General features: G+C 46.9%; 2 protein-coding genes across 2 annotated transcripts; one reads left to right on the forward strand and one right to left on the reverse strand.

The window, feature by feature from the left end:
• Positions 1 to 8,158: 8,158 nt before the first annotated feature.
• On the forward strand, positions 8,159 to 8,592 carry VC83_09075 (uncharacterized protein; the record flags this gene model as incomplete). Its single annotated transcript, XM_024472613.1, has 2 exons — positions 8,159 to 8,231; positions 8,303 to 8,592. 2 exons carry the CDS (start codon positions 8,159 to 8,161, stop codon positions 8,590 to 8,592), a joined length of 363 nt encoding a protein of 120 aa, XP_024319879.1.
• Positions 8,593 to 8,669: 77 nt separating this feature from the next.
• VC83_09076 (uncharacterized protein) lies at positions 8,670 to 12,275 on the reverse strand. The gene is made up of 3 exons (XM_024472614.1): positions 12,058 to 12,275; positions 9,606 to 11,991; positions 8,670 to 9,403 (listed from the first exon to the last, which is right to left on the reverse strand). The coding sequence occupies exons 2-3, from the start codon at positions 11,931 to 11,933 to the stop codon at positions 9,401 to 9,403; spliced, it is 2,331 nt and encodes a 776-aa protein (XP_024319878.1). The 5' UTR covers positions 11,934 to 11,991; positions 12,058 to 12,275; the 3' UTR covers positions 8,670 to 9,400.
• Between the last annotated feature and the right edge of the window lie 5,619 nt (positions 12,276 to 17,894).

A 17,894-nucleotide genomic window follows, 5' to 3' on the forward strand; every position in this document is an offset into this window, starting at 1 on the left:
TCGTATTTGCGCTGAAAGCGTGTCTGGAGCTCTACATGCCGCTTAACAAAGTTTGAAGCCCAACGCGACCCAACGCGTGACGCGTCACGTGTTGCAAGTAGTCGACTTGCCATATCTTCAACAACAGACAGCCGAGGAGGAAACCCTTTGGCAGCTAGGTCGAGTATATACTGAACAAGGACGGACTCCTCTAGGTTAGTTAATTTCCATGAGTTGGCTTGGATATCGCGTCGTGAAGGTACACCTTCTAGACGACGACCTAGCTTGCGGTGGTCCACAGAATAGATCCTAGCAGCAACTCGAAGGCGTAACTTTGGGTCGCTTTGCATAGCCTGGATAGCTAGCACTAATTGGCTTTCATCGTTTTTATGGGGCATGTTTTGTTGTTGAGGAATTTAACATTTAGTTGGGGGGTTTGGTCACCGCATCATTTTGGCGCTTTCGCTTGTTTGGCGCTTTCGCTATACATGTACGTTAGGCATATTAAGTGATAATTAGTGTGGCTTTTAGCCTATAGCCTTTATCTGCTTCTATAACGCATCCTTCTATGCTTGTCAGTTCCGAAACACATAAATGTGTCTTTATAGCTTTTTAATTAGTTGCTAATACTTTAGTAGAGGAGCTATCTATATGCTATGGAATCTGAGCAAGACCTTGCTCTAACTAGTATGCTTCTGTTTCTGCATCTGGGCTAGCTTTTAAGCTCTTAAGAGCAGCTTAAACTACAAGATTGATGATATGTGCAGTGTATTAAATAGTATTAGCGATATGGGCCGTATACGGCAATACTGAGTCAGTGTGTATTTCAAATTCTAATACGGATCCAGTGCGTATTCAGTTCTCAATACTGGCCATATACGGGCCGTATACGGGCTGTATACTAGCTGTATATGGCTAGTATTTAAGCCTCAATACTAGCTGTATATAGCTAATATTGAGACTTAAAATTCAAAACAAGGGGTTCGAATAACCTCGATTAATAATTAGTTATTGCTATATATTACTACAATGACTTCAAAAAGCTACTGCCCTGCCTTTACCAAGCCATGATTTAAGACACTCAATTGCCTCAATACTCTTAATACCAAGACATTTCTACAGTCTGTAATAGTAATTTTTGTACCCGAAAATAGATGCTCTGGCTCTGCTGACATTGCAGGAATTCATAATATATCCAGGGCCATAATACTAAGGTTTGGGTAGGTCTTGCACTGTGTAGGTTCAAGCCACCAGGCCCGTGGTGTCATACTGACATTCGTTGCACTCAGTTTGCTATCAAACTCAAGAGCAAACTTAGAAATCTCCTCCTCAAACCTACAAGTCACCATACAGTAATGCCCTAAATTCCAATAGTGTTGCATATGGAAAGGGACTCCACAAGTTGTAATCCATCGTACATATAGCTGCTCAACAACAGTAGGGTCCAAGGCTTGAGTTAATAGTATAGAGACAGCTGTAAGGATGCCTGTCCCTCAGTGACGGAAAGGATCTGAGTCGGGCAGGTTACGGTCACATGATAAGAGTTAAGGCAGGTTAGCCGAGTCGGACCCGTTTCAGGTACTTAAGGGGATTGACCCAACGGGGTCCCTCTCCCTCAGTGACGGAAGGTATCTGAGTCAGACAAGTTACGGTCACGTGGTGAGAGTGAAGGCAGGTTAGCCGAGTCGGACCCGCTTCGGGTACTTAAGGAGATTGGCCCAATGGGGGTTCCTCTCTTCATCTTTTTTGTATCCTTCGTAGTAGACCTATAGGATAGCATTCGTTTAGCCTCCGACTCGCACTCTCATATGCTATTACTGTGAGCTGGGTGCCCTGTATCCTTACAACAGCGACGTTTATATTCACCTCCTTAGCTTTATCGAAAGCATCAGCAATGCTACTTTGACTTGAGGTAGTTCGAGATTCCTGAGTAGAGGATATATTGATGTCATGTTCTTTTAGGTGCCTTGTAATATCATGTTCTTTTAGGTGCCTTGTAATAATCTTCGTTCCGCCAGACTCAAGATACTCCTTTAGACAGTATCTACAATGCCATATTAACCTGCCCTGGTGGTTACGAATGATATCGCAGCAGCTAACAGGTGTACGGTCCCAGACCTTTGAAAATCGTTTGCTTGTAGTTGTTCTTACAGAGATAGAGTGAGAGGATAGTGTACGTTTAAGTACAAGTGAACTCGGGGTTTCAAATTGTTCACTATCAAATTGCTCACTGTCGTGCTGTGACAGCGCATCAGATAGTTTTACAGACGACGCTGTGGATATGAGGCAATTAGATACAGATACAGATATTCCACAGAGTTAAGGCTGTGATTTAAAGCTAGAGTTAGTGTGTGTTATAGGGAACTGGTAGTATGGGACTGCTGGTCTGAGGGTTTTCATTGAAGTTCTACTATCTATATACTTCTGGCTCATTTGCTGACCTTCTCTCAAACATTGTTGCCTGGAAAACTGAAGCCAGTCATATGGAGACACATGGCTTGCACAAGTTTCATATCCTTCTGCTGGATTGTGACATGCTTTGCTTGAATAGCAGCAAGTTGGGTCACTATATTAATTACTATAATGATTACTATAAAGTTGTAGGGCCACTTACTTTCAAATTCCTTAATGAGAGTTGTCTCTGCTACTTCTTGGAGTACACTCACAGCAGATGATTAAAGTCGCATATTTTTGCCCAAATCGAGAAGAATCTCATGGAGAAGTCACACAAAAGGCGCACGGGGGATGAGAGGATCTGTAGTCTTTTGGTATCGTTTGGTCTTGCGAAGAGCCTTGACTGTTTTGAATCAGCAACAGCTTTATAGTAATAATTATAGTAATCAACTTACCTCCAGGCTTTGGATGATAGTGTAAGGATGCCTCCTTACCTAGATACTCGAAGAACCCGTCTCAGAGCTGTTACGGTCACCACAGGCATGAAATCTGACTCGGTGTGGTTTCGAACCAGTAGAGGAGCACATAGCGAGTTACACTATAGTGGGGGATGGTAAGGGTGTAGGGTTCAGGGTCGATGCGGACCTGTTTCGGTGGAAGGTTCAGGGCTAGGGTTGGGATAACCGAGTTGGGCCCATTTCGGGTACTTAAGGAAACAGACTTAACGGGGTTCCCCCTTTATCTTTTTTGTATCCTTCATAGTAGACCTATAGGATAGCATCCGTTTAGCCTCCGACTTGCACTCTCATATGCTATTACTGTGAGCTGGGTGCCCTGTGTCCTTACAGATAGTGACGTCTTGGTGGCTTCTTGACAGCGACTCCCTTTTTGGGACAGTCTTTCTTGGTGCCTTGCTGGCTCTCTTCTGGACAGGCATCTTGAGTACTTTCAGTCCAAACTTCTAGCTAGGAAAAAAGGAAGGTAGGGCTTGGTTCTGGGGTGATTTGGTGTGGTAAAGTACTAGTGTTGTCTGAATCTGAATTGGGGCTGAAATCTGAACCAGACTTTTTAACCATTACTATTGAGAGGTTAATATAAATATTACTACAAAATTGGGGAGCTTACCAAATAGCCAGTAGCGAATTACATATTTGTGTTGAGCCAGTTGAGTAAGAGGAAGAAGGTGTAGGTGTAAATTGAAGCAAAGTGAGGTTGTTGTTATTTGGTGTTGCTAACGCCAGTTCGCTTAGGCGAGATATCTTGAGATTTACTTTTTATATGGCAATAGTGTAAGGACAGTTAGAACTGAGGCTGACCTTCAAGTCTGCAGAAGTATCCGAAGTATAATGTGAAGACTTCGATACTCGAAGCAGTAGGACAAGGTATAGTAGTTCAGGCTCCAAAGCATATACTTTATACCACAGGGGTCAAGTGGTGAGACTAACAGGTTGGCCAAGTGGTTCGACTCGAAGTAAGGGAATGCAAAGTAAGTCGAAGCAGGAGGAATTGCAAGAAGGCCAAGTAGTATATAATTTGCTAGCTAAAGATCAATAAGAGACATGAGCAATAAGTGCTTATATAACAGTAAAAATCCCTAGTGCCAAATAAGCGAAGGCACTAATTAACCGAACCCTAGCTAAGCGAGCCCTAGTGCAGCAAGCCAATAACAGAGAGCCTAAGCCAGTAGTCAACATTTGGGCTGATCTAGGTCAGCAAGTGAAGCAAAGTGAGCAAAGCAGGTGAAGTGAATGACATAGTGAAATAAGTACTAGATGTAATGGTGGGTGCACCAGATGTGAGAATCTAGCCACCCAAGGAAGGGATGATTTTACTAAGACAACACACTGTCTTAGGAAACAGAGCCAAAGGGTTGTAGCTTAGACTATTTCACAACGCAGCAATCAGGTGTGTGATGTAGTGAAGTGGTTCAGACAAGTTGCAACAAATGTTGAGTCTGGGAACTCAGGGGTAAGTCAGAGGTTAACACCTCACTGACTTTTCAGAAACAAGGAGTAACAAGATGAATGCTTGGAAGCTTGTAAAAGACGTGGAAGTATGTGATAGTCGATTTACTGTATTGTCTGCTTGCCCTTTCTTAAGGAAAGGGCAATCCTATTTATGCCAAAGGAGTGTAGTTCTCTCATTTTCCATGACTTTCCATGACTAACCAGGCTTGGTAAATGTATTAGAAATCAAGTGCGACCCACAACTAGCTTGCTAATCATGTAGCGAATGTAAGAGAATCCCATAGAACCATCTCTTGGGTTTCTAGCCTATAGGAAGTGAAGTGAAAAGGAGGTCCAAGGTCAGAGTACCTATAGATAAATTATGTCATAACTTAACCAATCTTGTGGGTAACTAAGGAGCGATGACGTGTGATGAATCATAGAGGGTTGTAGAAGCTTCTAGAGCTATCGTTCATGTTCCTACCACCCCCTTAAGGAGGAGATTTTCTTAATAACTTGTTCAATGAGTGTCCAAATGATATGCCGTGATGTATGTAGCATAAACAGATGTAGTAGAAGAGTTTGCAGCAATCGTTGAGTAGTATTGCTTCTGTTGTTGGTGTGATAAGCCAAGATATGTATGGTGACTTGTAGGTTTGAGGAGGTGATTTCTAAGTTTGCTCTTGAGTTTGATAGCAAACTGAGTGCAACGAATGTCAGTATGACATAGACGTCAACTCGGTGGCGTACCGAAACCAACTCAGGCCTCCATTTTCCAAAGGCTTTCACAATTGCGAATAGTTCCTTGTCGTGGATCTCCCAGTTGATCTCATGTCTGGATAGGACGTGACTGTAGAAGCTTACGGGGTACCATCGCTTGTCAGGGTGTTCCTGGGACAGGACACCAGCTACCACTCCATCAGAGGAGTCGGTCTCCAGCTTCGTAGGCAATTCGGGGTTGAAGTGGTGAAGTGCCTGGACCGCTAAAAGTTGTCGTCGCAATTCCTCGAACGCATCCTCACATTCGTCTGTCCACCGGAACGGCTCCGAGGGACTAGTAATAGTTGTGAGGGGCTTTGCTATTTTGCCGAAATCTCGAATGAATTGGCAGTAGAAGCCACAAAAGCCTAGGTAGGACACCTGTAATGGTAGTCGGTCGGATCCAGTTGCGAAGGGGCTCAAAAAAAATGTAATTCATTCAATGGAAGAGTCTCCTCTATCAAATGCCTGTGAATGGCTAGCAGCAAACCCCTCTGAATCTGCAGGTGTTGCTAGTCAGATTTTGAAGGTCCCTAGGTCGACTATACAGTCAAGAATCGCCCGAGTAGCCCAGCAGATGAAGCGGCCTTATGGGGGTCAGAATAAGGTGCTTTCTACTGCTCAGACAGAGAGGCCCTTAAGAAGTGGATTTTAGAGCAGTATTACCTAGGGCTTGGAGCGAATAGGAGTATGGTGTTTACTGCAGTATGCCAGCTCCGGAGCCCACAGCCTCCACCATCACAGAGCTGGCTTACATAAGGAATGAGCTTCAGGATTCCACTTCATTACTACAAAGCCAATTGCTCTCCAGCGTACAAGGGCTCAGGACGAACTGAAGGTTATTGAGTTTGAGAAATACTTCCGATTTATAGGGGATCGTAATATACAGCCGGAGTCAATTTGGAATATGGACGAAACTGGCTTTCGAATTGGAATTCCTGGAGGTGAGAGAGTTATAGTACTCGGTGTTCCACCCACTCGCTTCGCTCGTAGGTGGCGACAGCAAGTTGTGCGTGCGACAGCAAGATGTGCGACACATAAAACGAAGAAAAAGACGCCTTATATATCAACTATATAACTATATAATTAAAACATAAAATCAATAGAACTACTATCACTATCGCTACTGCCACTATTGCTACTATCACTTTGATCCTTACTATACCGTAAAATGATCACTTTTGATTTCAACCCTTCCTTCTTCCGCTCTGCTACCCGCTTCCTCTCAACCTTACGCTCTTCAATTTCGATTTTACGTGCTTGCGCTTGTAGCTGCTTTACTACTTGGTCCGATTCCCTTGCTGCTCTTGCGTCTGCTTTTGCTTGCAACTTTGCTTTCTTCTCTTCCCGCATTTTCCGTGCATCTGATGCATATAACTGCCCTCCTTTCTGTAGTGATTTCCGTGCCCTTGCCTTTGCTGCCTTCTGCTCTACTGCACGTAGAGTCATAATATCTAGCTCGGTCTTATAGAGCTCTGCCCGGTGTAGAACAACTGTAGTTCCACGTGCAAATGATTGAAACCCTTCTCTTGAAGGCGATGAGAAAGCTTCCTCTGCTCTCTTCTGCCAATGTTCAACCGCTTGCACACTTTGCATAGTTGTTTTCGGTGTTGAGATAATATTATATGAAGCAAATGGCTCATAATCAGGTGTTTGATTCCGAGTCTCTTGTATCTTGTCAATTACAAGTGGAGGATTATATGGATATAGTCCTGTATTTCTCCAACCAGATTGAATTGTACGGACAGTTAGAGATTGCCGTCGGATTTGCGGGAGGTCTGAAAGGAACGTACGTAGCTTATACTCATAGTCGTAGCTACGTACTGCTTGATCAAGTGCCTTTTGATGAAAGTGTTTGCACTGCTTAAAAACCGCTACATCAAGAGGTTGTAATAGATGTGTTGTATGAGCAGGAAGGCAGCAAATAACAATGTTATGCTCTTCTGCTAATGTAAGAAAGCGCTCTGTTTTATGAGAGTCATGGCCGTCAAGTAATAAGAGGCGAGTATCATCTGGTGCCATATGCTCTGCAGATAGTTGGATAAAATGCATAAGGTATTGGATTGCAATGTCGTCGTTTGAATACCCGCTCTCATTTACAATAATGAGAGCATTTGGCTCAAGGTCATCATTGTACCATGAATCCATATGAAGTTTGCCAGGGATAATGATAGCTTCTGCAAGTGCAGCACCACTTGCATTTACTGCCTCAATTACAGTAACAGAGAGCCGATTCTCAGGATTATCAACAGTCCACTGCTTTACACCGATTGGTACAATAACAGCCGTAGACTTATAACACCCAATCATATAGCCTGTCTCATCAACATTCCATAAATTATATGGCTTAATGTTATGTTTTGTAATAAGGGCGTTATATGTGAGAAAGAATTCCTCAAACACCTCTTTCTTTTGTGCTTGCTTCCGATGTGTATTTAACGTCTTCGTGTGAATTGTATGAAATTCGGGGTGTGCTTTTAGAAAGCGTTGTAGCCACCGTTGTGATGGTATCGTACGATTAGGTCGTAAGTCTGCAACTGCCCGTAGTATCATAGATCGGTTGGCAGGGACCCCGCGCTCAAGTTGGTCATATATGAATTGACAGACCGCGGTCTCTTGCGATTGAGATAAGACTCGATTGCTACCTCCGTGGGGTAATTGAGGAGACGTAGTACTCGTAATACGACGTCGGAGTGTCTCACGGTTGACATTGAATTTATTTGCAACCCAAGCAATTGTATATGTACTTGGTTGTTTTAAGAAGAACTGTTGGGCCTCATTAAGGCGAGCAATCATAGTAGGATCGTTATTTTGAGGCATTGTAGATACTACGTTATGAAGAATACTATTATTTTTTCTATATATCAAAATAGCGGTGTACGCACATCTTGCTGTCGCACGCACAACTTGCTGTCGCCACCTACGAGCGAAGCGAGTGGGTGGAACACCGAGTACCACGAGCAGCAAAGGAGCTATATACTCCAAGCCCTGAGAATCGTACGTCTATTACAGTAATAGAGACAGTACCTGCAGCTGGAAAAGTGATTCCACCTGTACTTATCATTCCGGGCAAAGTTCATATGGATTCGTGGTACCCTGAGAATCTCAAGAGTAGTGAGCTGATACTACTCTCCGAAACTGGCTATTCGAACAGTGAGCTTGCGGAGTAGAACCTTGGGATTCCCACTCCCATCATCGTACTGAGCAGTATGCTCTGCAAAAAGTTGAGGAGCCAATTCGGGACCCAGAAGCCCCCGAAAGCGAGTGCGAAAGCGAGTATGAAAGCTTGAGAGCGAGGGTGGGAGTGGGAGTGGGAGTGGGAGTGGGAGTGGGAGTGGGAGGTGGGAGTGGGAGTGGGAGTGGGAGTGGGAGTGGGAGTGGGAGTGGGAGTGGGAGTGGGAGTGGGAGTGGGAGTGGGAGTGGGAGTGGGAGTGGGAGTGGGAGTGGGAGTGGGAGTGGGAGTGGGAGTGGGAGTGGGAATGAGGAAGAATTTTCCGTAAAATGGAATATTTAGGTAGCTTTACATACAAATTACTATGGTGGGGTACTTACGGTCGCAAATTTTTGCCTTGAGCGAAGCTCAAGGTTGGTCACGACGATTACAAGGAGACAGGGAAGTAAGCGAAGGCCTTTTGATTTATAACTCACCAATCCCATCGGCCTAATTAATTTAATGATACGGCTCTAGAAACAGAAAGGCATTTGATTACTAAGCCACTGCTCTGACTTGCCACGCTCTACAGTAGCACCCCCCATAAGCATAGAAGAACGTCACGTATTCACCAACATCGCCTCAAAAACTCATTTTCAAAAATCCATAAAGTCAACAGATATTGCATTTGCCGACCTCCGCGCTCCTCCCCGCCAGGAGGCCCCATATATATACTTTTTCGAATCTACACCTAGATCCTCCCAGCGATCCCCACTGCTACAATCACACCACCATCCAAAAAGTGTCTCCCCGGCATTCCCATGATCCCGCACGGTCCACCGCAACCAACAATCACCAATCTAAAGCTATGTGCAAAAAAGAAGAAGGTACAAAGAAGAGTAAGTAAACAAAAAGAAAAAAGTCGTAGTAGTAGGAGGGGGGGTATCAACTCAAGCCTCGCCTTCGCGCTCAGTAGTAAGCCGCATCAAAAAGAATAAAGTCCCAACACACACACACACACGGTATCCAAATCAAGGACTAACACCCGGCGTGAACCCCGGGACAACACCAGGCGTAAACCCGGGAACGACACCCGGGACAGACGGCAGCGGCGCCGTAGCGGTGCTGGTGGAGGCGGTAGAAACTGAGAGCGTGGTGTCTACAGCAGTGTTTACTGTGGTGGTAGTGGTTAGCGGATGACCGTGGACGGTAGTAGTAGTGATAGAAGTGAGAGTGGTGAGAGGGAAGGGAGGAGCAGTCGTCGTGTCCGAGGACAGGCGACTTGTAGGAGGGCTGGAAGGAGAGTGTGAGGAGGAGGACGGGGGAGCCGACGATCGCGTCGTGGTAGTAGGTAGAGACCCGGGAGAGGAGCTTACGGCCAGAGCGAAGACGGCGATGGCAGCGCAGAAGTTATTGCGGTTGTCCTTGTCGAGCGCGGCAGACTGGCCCTCGACGGTGACCATGTTGACAGCGGCCTTTGTGCTGAGGGCGAGCAGCTGCACGTTGCTCGAGGACTCGATGGAGACCATGTTGTCCTGGCAGCTGGCGGTGGCGAGGCAGTCCTGGTTGTAGTTGTCGAAGAACGAGTACAGGCCTGCGCCGTAGATGTAGACGTCCTTTGAGCCGCGGACGCGCACGCCCCATGCCTTCTTGGTCAGCGAGGAGCCCTGGGTCAGGTCGGGGTCGCTGAAGGTGGGGTTGGCGGTGAAGGGGACGGAGGCGTCGGGGTTGGATTGGTAGTAGGGCGTCTCGGTCTGGATCAGGCCCATAAAGACGTTGGCGGCGGCGTTGACCTGGTAGTTGTACAGGACGTTGTGCTCGCTGCTTGTGCCCCATAGCCAGACTGGGCCGGGGTTCGACTCGATGAGAACGCCGCGGCCGTTGTGGAGGTTGATCTGGTTGTGGTTTGCGAGGTCGAGCTCATGATCGGCAACCCAGAACCAGCAGTTCTCGACGTACACGGCGCCCTTGGCGGTGACGTGGAGGAGGAGGAATGCGGCGACGCACTCATCCTTGACGGGGGTGGTCTGCTGGGGGGTCTTGGAGCAGGTGTTAGACTGGAGCTTGGTGCCGGCGGAGCCACCGATGCGGAAGTGCACGTCCCAAAGACCGGATGAGCCCTGGGAAGTCTGTCCGAGGTTCCACTCCATCAGGATCGCGCCTGGCTGGGGGCCGAGAGTCTGGAAGATGAGGTCGGAGATCTCAACGGCGCCAGATTCACCAGCGTTTCCAACCTTGAAGACTGGCTTGGGGTTGGCTTGGTCCTTGAAGAACGAGTCGCCACCAGCCATGATGAGAGGCCAGATTTCACCAGTGATGCGGATGTTTTTTGGGACGTTGACAGTCTTGGTGATGACATAGGCGCCGTGGTCGAAGTAGACGACAGAATTCGCGGTAGCGGAGTCGAAAACAGCTTGGATGGCAGCAGTGTCATCGGTGACACCATCACCCTTGGCTCCCTTATCCTTGACGGAGATGAACGAAGAGCTTGGGACATCGGCGTATTGCGGCTTGGACTTGGCGAAGACTCTGCCGTCAGCACCGAGAAGGCTGGCGGGCTTGGTGGTGGTGAAGGTGGAACCCTGGACATCCTTTCCGGCGTTCACGGCCTTGTACTCGCGGCCCTGGACCCAGGAATCGATCTTTGCGTTTCCGGCAAGGAGGGTGGCCTGGGTGCCAGCGTTTTTAACGGCAACTGGGACGTTGGAAGACATATCGACGTTCTCAATGATCAGGGTGCCGTTGGTGGCGCCCTCAGTAATCTGGTAGACGGTTGCAATTCCGACAGGGGTGTTGCTGATCTTGGAGTCCATGACCAACACGGAGCCAACAGTCTGGGAAGAAGCACCACCGTTGGCCATATCAATACCAATCTTGCAGTTGTTAATCTCAAGTCCGTGGAAGGTCCATGCCCAGTTCCAGTTCATGAAGATGGCGGTCTGGCAGTTGTTGAACTTGAGGTTGCGGCTGGTGAACTGCTGGGATCCGAGGAAGGCACCGTATTTGCCACCGTTGAAGGTGAGGTCGGTCATGAAGCCACCGGAGCCGTTGTCCATGAAGATTCCGACCTGGGCGAGGGCATCACCGCCATCTGTTCTCATGTTGAAAACGATGTTCTGGAGACTGGTGGCCTGGGCAACCTGCCAGTGGATACCAGCACCGGCAGTGGGGGGCATCAAAGTCAAGTCGATGACGAAGTTGCGGATCTGGCGAAAGAAGTTGTTCTGGTTGGTGAACCAGTTGATGCCTCCATCAGCATATGGGTCTGCGTCAATGACGGCCATGCCAACAAAGCCAGCGGTGGCCTTCAAGGTTGGTGGCGTGGAAAGGTCTCCAATCATTTGCGTGTAGTAGTACTGGTTCAATGGCTTGCTGACCATGTAGGTTCCGGGGGGGAAGTAGATGAGAGCTGGGGTGACAGTCGACGAGTCACAGCCTTGGCCACAGCGGTTGCCAGTCGAGATAGCCTCGTTGATAGCAGCGGTGTCATCGGTGGTTCCGTCACCCTTGGCGCCGAAGTCCTTGACATTGCGGAAGATCTTGAAAGTGGAATCGCCATATGCGACTGTGCCTTGGCGCTTGATATCTGACTGCCAGTATGAGGTGGCTCGCTTGGAAGGAGCGGCGGAAGTAGCTGGGAATGCTGTGACCATGAGCAATAGCAAGCTCATGACCGCCAGCAGGCGATGCATGGTGAACACCATGATGGGCGTTTGGGAAAGCAAATTTGTAAGTAGCGATGTGGGGTAAAGTGTATGTTTTCTGAGAGAATAGTAAGTATGATGCTCGATATATAATTTTGAGAGGGGCGCAAACAAAAGATCTTACAGTAGATTCTTCTAGGAAGGGCGGAGGCAGACCTGAGGTCTAAGAAAGTGAACAATGGGCGAGTGACCAGCGCTTGCTTACATTGTGAAAAAAGATGCGGATATACTCAGGTACTTATAGAGGAGGAAGAATGGAAGAATGGATGAAGGGAGGTGCCTGCGCACACCTACCCACCTTTCCGCGCCAGCCAGCCCATTGACATACTCATACTTTGGGCCAATAATTGTTAACAGGGGACCCATGTACGTAGTTCCACCTCGACGCTGTTTTCAAAAAGTTTGCGAGAAATAATAATTAATAATATATATAACAGCGTCACATACGTGCGAGTGGCTAACATTACTCGGGGTTTTATTGGACTCGTCTACTACGGGGGTAGCGAAGATCATCACCCTAGATACATTTATTAATCCAAAGTACGAGTACATTCACAGCCATTCATGAATGGCCGACACTTGACCAGTCTGGGCCAGACCAGGTGTTGTCGATGTCTTGGGTTCGGAGTTGGATAGAGTGTGGCATGGAGTGGCATGGGAGTAGACGCTATGGTGCGTGATCTAGGAAGGCGCGAATGGCAGGACGAGGATCATCAGCAGCACACTTCGGCGTCGATCCGTAGCTTCGGAGGATAAGACCACTTGGCAGCGGACGCATTATTCAAGACATTTGGAGCCATCCTGAAGTTCCACCCTGTCGCACGGGCTGACGGTGGCGGCTTGGATGTACGGCACGGGGTGAGCAGTGGCGGCTTGGATGTAGCGCACGGGGTGAGCAGTGGCGGCTTGGATGTACCGCACGGGGTGAGCAGTGGCGGCTTGGATGTACCGCACGGGGTGATGAGTGGCGGCTACCCAGAAACAAACGAAACCGAAACAAATCCCCTCGCAATCGGAGGAGTTGGTTCGATTGGGGGTTGGTTTCTCTGCATCCCCGGTCGAGATTAAGGAGGCGTGCTCTTGCTTCAGAAGTAGGAGCTACCCGGCCCAACCTGAGATCCCTGGTGAAGAAGAGCCGGGAGTGGTGTCAATATGTCAAGTGCCAGTTCAAGTGGTTGGTGGAGAATGGACGAGCCGACGCGCTGTAGTGGAGTGTAATCGTGGTGGTTAGGTGACCCGAGCATCCCCCCAACCTAGGCTGACCCACTCCACTTCCGGCAAAACCTCGGCTGACCCCCATAAATAAATCTTCAACTTCCGACCTTCGACCTTCCGCCGTCAACAACAGCACCAACTCCACCACCTCCGCCACCACGATGGCGCCCATCAAGCTATGAATACATTACCAATGGATTGATAATTCTACTAACAACCACAACAGGCGGCCTATAAGGCCTACAAACTCCTTACTGAACGCCCACTCGGAATGAAGCCTTTTCCCCAAGATGTAAGTTCAATTCCAGTTCAACTTCACTTTCAACTTCACGCTGAGATTAATACATTACTAATACATTATTAATGCATTAGGACGACGACCTCCTTATTGTTGGAAGCGTTATACCTGTGCAAATATAAGTCATCCTTTTACAATAAGCATTGTTAAGAACACTGCAGTGCGTTGGCTTTGGTGGCTGAAGTCGTTCATGGCAATATTGGACCTATAACGTACATGTATAGCGAAAGCGCCAAACAAGCGAAAGCGCCAAAATTATCTACCCTCACGACAAACATTGCGATAAATCTACCACAACATTAGAAATCAATTGAAACTACTCGGAGTCCTCTTCCTCAGAGGTGTCTATTACAATCTGACACGTGCGCGCATTGTGCCCAGTCTCACCACACTTGCCACAGCGACGGGCACGGGTTTCTTCCCTTGGCTTCCGACCACGGCTTGCCCTTATTTCCTGCTCTACCTGCTGCACAACATCCCTCTCATCCTGTAGCTCTTGCGCCCCTTGTTGACTAAGTGATCCTCCTTGCTGTAGTCGTGTTTTCCTAGCTCTCCGGCGCTTGCTTAGTACTTCATTTGCCTGTCGTAGGTTTTGGTTCTCTCCCTTTAGCAGTGCTAATTGATGCATTATTTGCGATGCACCCTTTGTAAACTGGTCAACAGCTGCATAGATTGAGGTTGGAGAGCTATTTTGATGGCGTGAAATCCGAGTTTTAATAAATGTAGACTGTGACATAGCTTCAATTGGGTTGTTTGGTGTCTGAGAAACCCAAGGTTGAGCAGTACCTGGGCGGGAGCTTGGAGGCGTTGGTGTCCTTAACTTAAGATCAAGTGTAGATATCACTCTCTCAGGGTCAAATGGAAGAAGCCCTGCCCCTCGGAACCCGCCTCGAATGTTACTTTCCGTCATTGTAGTGTTAAATGCAGCGTGGAAGGCAGGAAAGAAGTCATCCTTTGTAATATGAGAAATATGAGCCTGCATCATATCTTCAATTTGCCGACCATAGGCCTGCTTTAACGGGCCGAAACAGCCAACATCAAGTGGCTGGAGTAGATGAGAAGAGTGAGCAGGCATACAAAGCGTAATAATGTTGTGTTCCTTGCAGTACTCCTCAAACTCATCTGAGTGGTGGCTCTCATGACCATCAAGGACTAACAAGCGATAACCACCAACACTCCGGGCCTTTGTATGCTTCTCAAAGTGCTGAATCCAATCCATGCCTCTCTCGTTTGTAGTCCAGCCATTTTCAGTAACAGAAATCACCCAATCGCTTGAAAATCCACTATTCTCATACCAAGATGTAAGGTGGTTTTTGCCTGCAACAATGATAAATGGTGGTACTGCCCAACCTTGAGAACTAACGCCTTGGATTACTGTAACCCATTCCCGATTACCAGGCTGTACCTTCTTTGCTTTTGCCCGCCCGTCTGAGCTTGTTACAACCATAGCAGTTGAGATAACGCCCATCATAAACCCAGTCTCATCAAAGTTGTAGATATCTGCTTCATCGATACCATATTTCGCAATTGTGTTACGCACAAGCTCAAACCAGCCATTAATAACTTCTGGATCTTCGCACTTAGCCCTCTGGTAGTCGTATTTGCGCTGAAAGCGTGTCTGGAGCTCTACACGCCGCTTAACAAAGTTTGAAGCCCAACGCGACCCAACGCGTGACGCGTCGCGTGTTGCAAGTAGTCGACTTGCCATATCTTCAACAACAGACAGCCGAGGAGGAAACCCTTTGGCAGCTAGGTCGAGTATATACTGAACAAGGACGGACTCCTCTAGGTTAGTTAATTTCCATGAGTTGGCTTGGATATCGCGTCGTGAAGGTACACCTTCTAGACGACGACCTAGCTTGCGGTGGTCCACAGAATAGATCCTAGCAGCAACTCGAAGGCGTAACTTTGGGTCGCTTTGCATAGCCTGGATAGCTAGCACTAATTGGCTTTCATCGTTTTTATGGGGCATGTTTTGTTGTTGAGGAATTTAACATTTAGTTGGGGGGTTTGGTCACCGCATCATTTTGGCGCTTTCGCTTGTTTGGCGCTTTCGCTATACATGTACGTTAATGCATTAATAATGCATTAAGAACACATTACCGAAGAACTACACATACTCGTGCGGCCCAAAAGTTTCCACAGGGTCTGTGCACAACAGCCAATTAGATTGTAGGAATCTACCAAGCACCATGTACTTGTACCCGAGTACACGCGTAGAAAATGTACATGCGTAGAATATGAGAGTGAATGAAGCAATGAAGTAATGCTCAACAATGGCTGAAATCTCAATACCACTACGTGCTGCAATTATTACCTTGCGTGTATACATGAACGCATCATATGGAGAGATTGAAAAGAAGCTTGGAATCTCAGCTGACTCTATTGCATATATATGGCACCAAACTGTTAAAAGGGCAGGGAATACTGAAATTCACAACATTCTCCAACACCTCGAATCAAAGCCACGAAGCGGAAGACCACAGACAATTCAAAAGGATTCTGAAGAGTCACTACGCATATGATCTTTGCTACTTGCAAATCCATTTGACACTTTTCAACAAGTTATTAATAAGGAAAATCTACCCTATGCACGATCAATTGTCGAACGAGTTGCAAAGAATCACTCAAGTGTTGAAATTCCACAACCTATTGTACGGAAAAACATCTGCCTCAAGCCCTACTTGGATAATATCATTCCTTCAGTACGATGGAAATTCTGCAAATGGGCACTATCCGAACTTGAAGCTGGATCAATTTTTATTTTCTCAGATGAATCATATATCAATTTCGGAGGGAATCCACATAAGAAACGACAGATAACAGTTCAACGGGGTCAAACAGCAGAGAGCATGGCAATTCAACAGAAGAAATCTTTATTTCAAGTTATGTTTTGGGGAGCAATGAGTTCAGAAACCTCTATCTTACGCCCTTCTCGTTCATGGATTCCTGAAAGTATAGAAGAGAAGCAGATACATGTGCAGAAACTACGAGAGATAAATGCATATTGGAAATCAAAAGCAGAGAATGAACTTGTTAGAGCAACAACAGTTGGAACTCTTGAGTACGGATATATGGAAACTCTAAATGCAGATATTTGGAATGGCAAAAGCAAATGGAAAAAGGCACGAGTTGCTTCACAAGAGTTTGGAGATATAGAGACATGGATTAGAGGACGGCAATCAGAAGGGCAAGAAGTTTCAAAGGGCGGGTGTAACACTGACTTCTAAACGATAGAAGGCACAGAGGTTCTCTTGCGTAAAGGTTTACTTATCAGAGGAGGCAGGGGATCAGACACAAAGGCTTCAAGTAACACGTTACTAGTATATAACAAATACTGTATTGAGTTGAGCACGAAGCTCCTATCTAAGGAAATACTATCTACTTATATAGTGGCGTCGTGCCTAGTGGACTCTTGGGAACTCACTCGAGTCCTCGGAGTCCTGGACTCTTAGGATTCTTCTCATCATCCTGCGAGTCCGTCACGTGCCTAGTGGACTCCTGGGAACTCACTCGAGTCCTCGGAGTCCTGGACTCTTAGGACTCTTCTCATCATCCTGCGAGTCCGTCACGTGATACTTTTGGAACTACTATTCCCCGCTGCCCCTCCAGGTACCAGGGCCGGTCTCATGCGACCTCCCTCCTTCCTGTCCTGTAGTTGGCCAGCCTTCTTGTTCCGTCGTAACAGTGGGATTGATTGGTTTCTATATCGAGAGATGGTTCTTATTCCTCTTCTCTTCCCCTACTTTCGAAAAGTAAAGGCTTTACATCCTACAAAACGAGTATGGTTTGTGGATGATAATGTAAGTCTTTATTTGAAAGCTCACCGATCATTGGAAGATTATATGAAGAAGGAGGGAATCTATAGAGTGAAATTTTGGCCTCCAAACTCTCCCGATTTGCACCCTATTGAAAATGCCTTTGATTATCTCAAGGATCAGGTTGACGGCTATACACCATTAAACAGAGGGAAGTTTGAGAGAGCTCATGCACAGGTATTTCTTGAGGAAGAATGGGGGAAAAAAATGGATGGGAAATCTACACAATTATGTGCTTCGTTTAAGGACAAGTTGGAGCGGTGTATTGCAGTCAATGGGGGAACAACTTTCGTGGGTAGATCAGTAATCGTTGGTTCTCAAACCACCGCCTGGAGGCAGTTGGCGAAAGCGAACTGGGACGCGAAAGCGATTGTGGGACACTTCGGGAGCGGACTCGCGACGCGACATGACCGACCATGAACACGACTGACAACGTAACAATGCTGTAAATATATATAAGTTATAGAATTAAATAATTAAAAAAGATTTGGATCAATATTGTCAGGCAGTGATTGATCATCACAGCCACCGTCACTTGCATCGTGAATCATGTCGTAGTCCAAGCCTGCAAAGTTCACGTACCCACTCTCCTCAATGGCTAACAGTCAGTCCGCCTCCTCCTCCTCCTCA

This window comes from Pseudogymnoascus destructans (assembly GCF_001641265.1).
Source record: "Pseudogymnoascus destructans isolate 20631-21 unplaced genomic scaffold scaffold_33, whole genome shotgun sequence".
Taxonomy (NCBI): domain Eukaryota; kingdom Fungi; phylum Ascomycota; class Leotiomycetes; order Thelebolales; family Thelebolaceae; genus Pseudogymnoascus; species Pseudogymnoascus destructans.

Coding starts and splice junctions, on each gene's coding strand:
- VC83_09076 (XM_024472614.1), bottom strand. CDS start 11,933: ATGGTGTTCACCATGCATCGCCTGCTGGCGGTCATGAGCTTGCTATTG.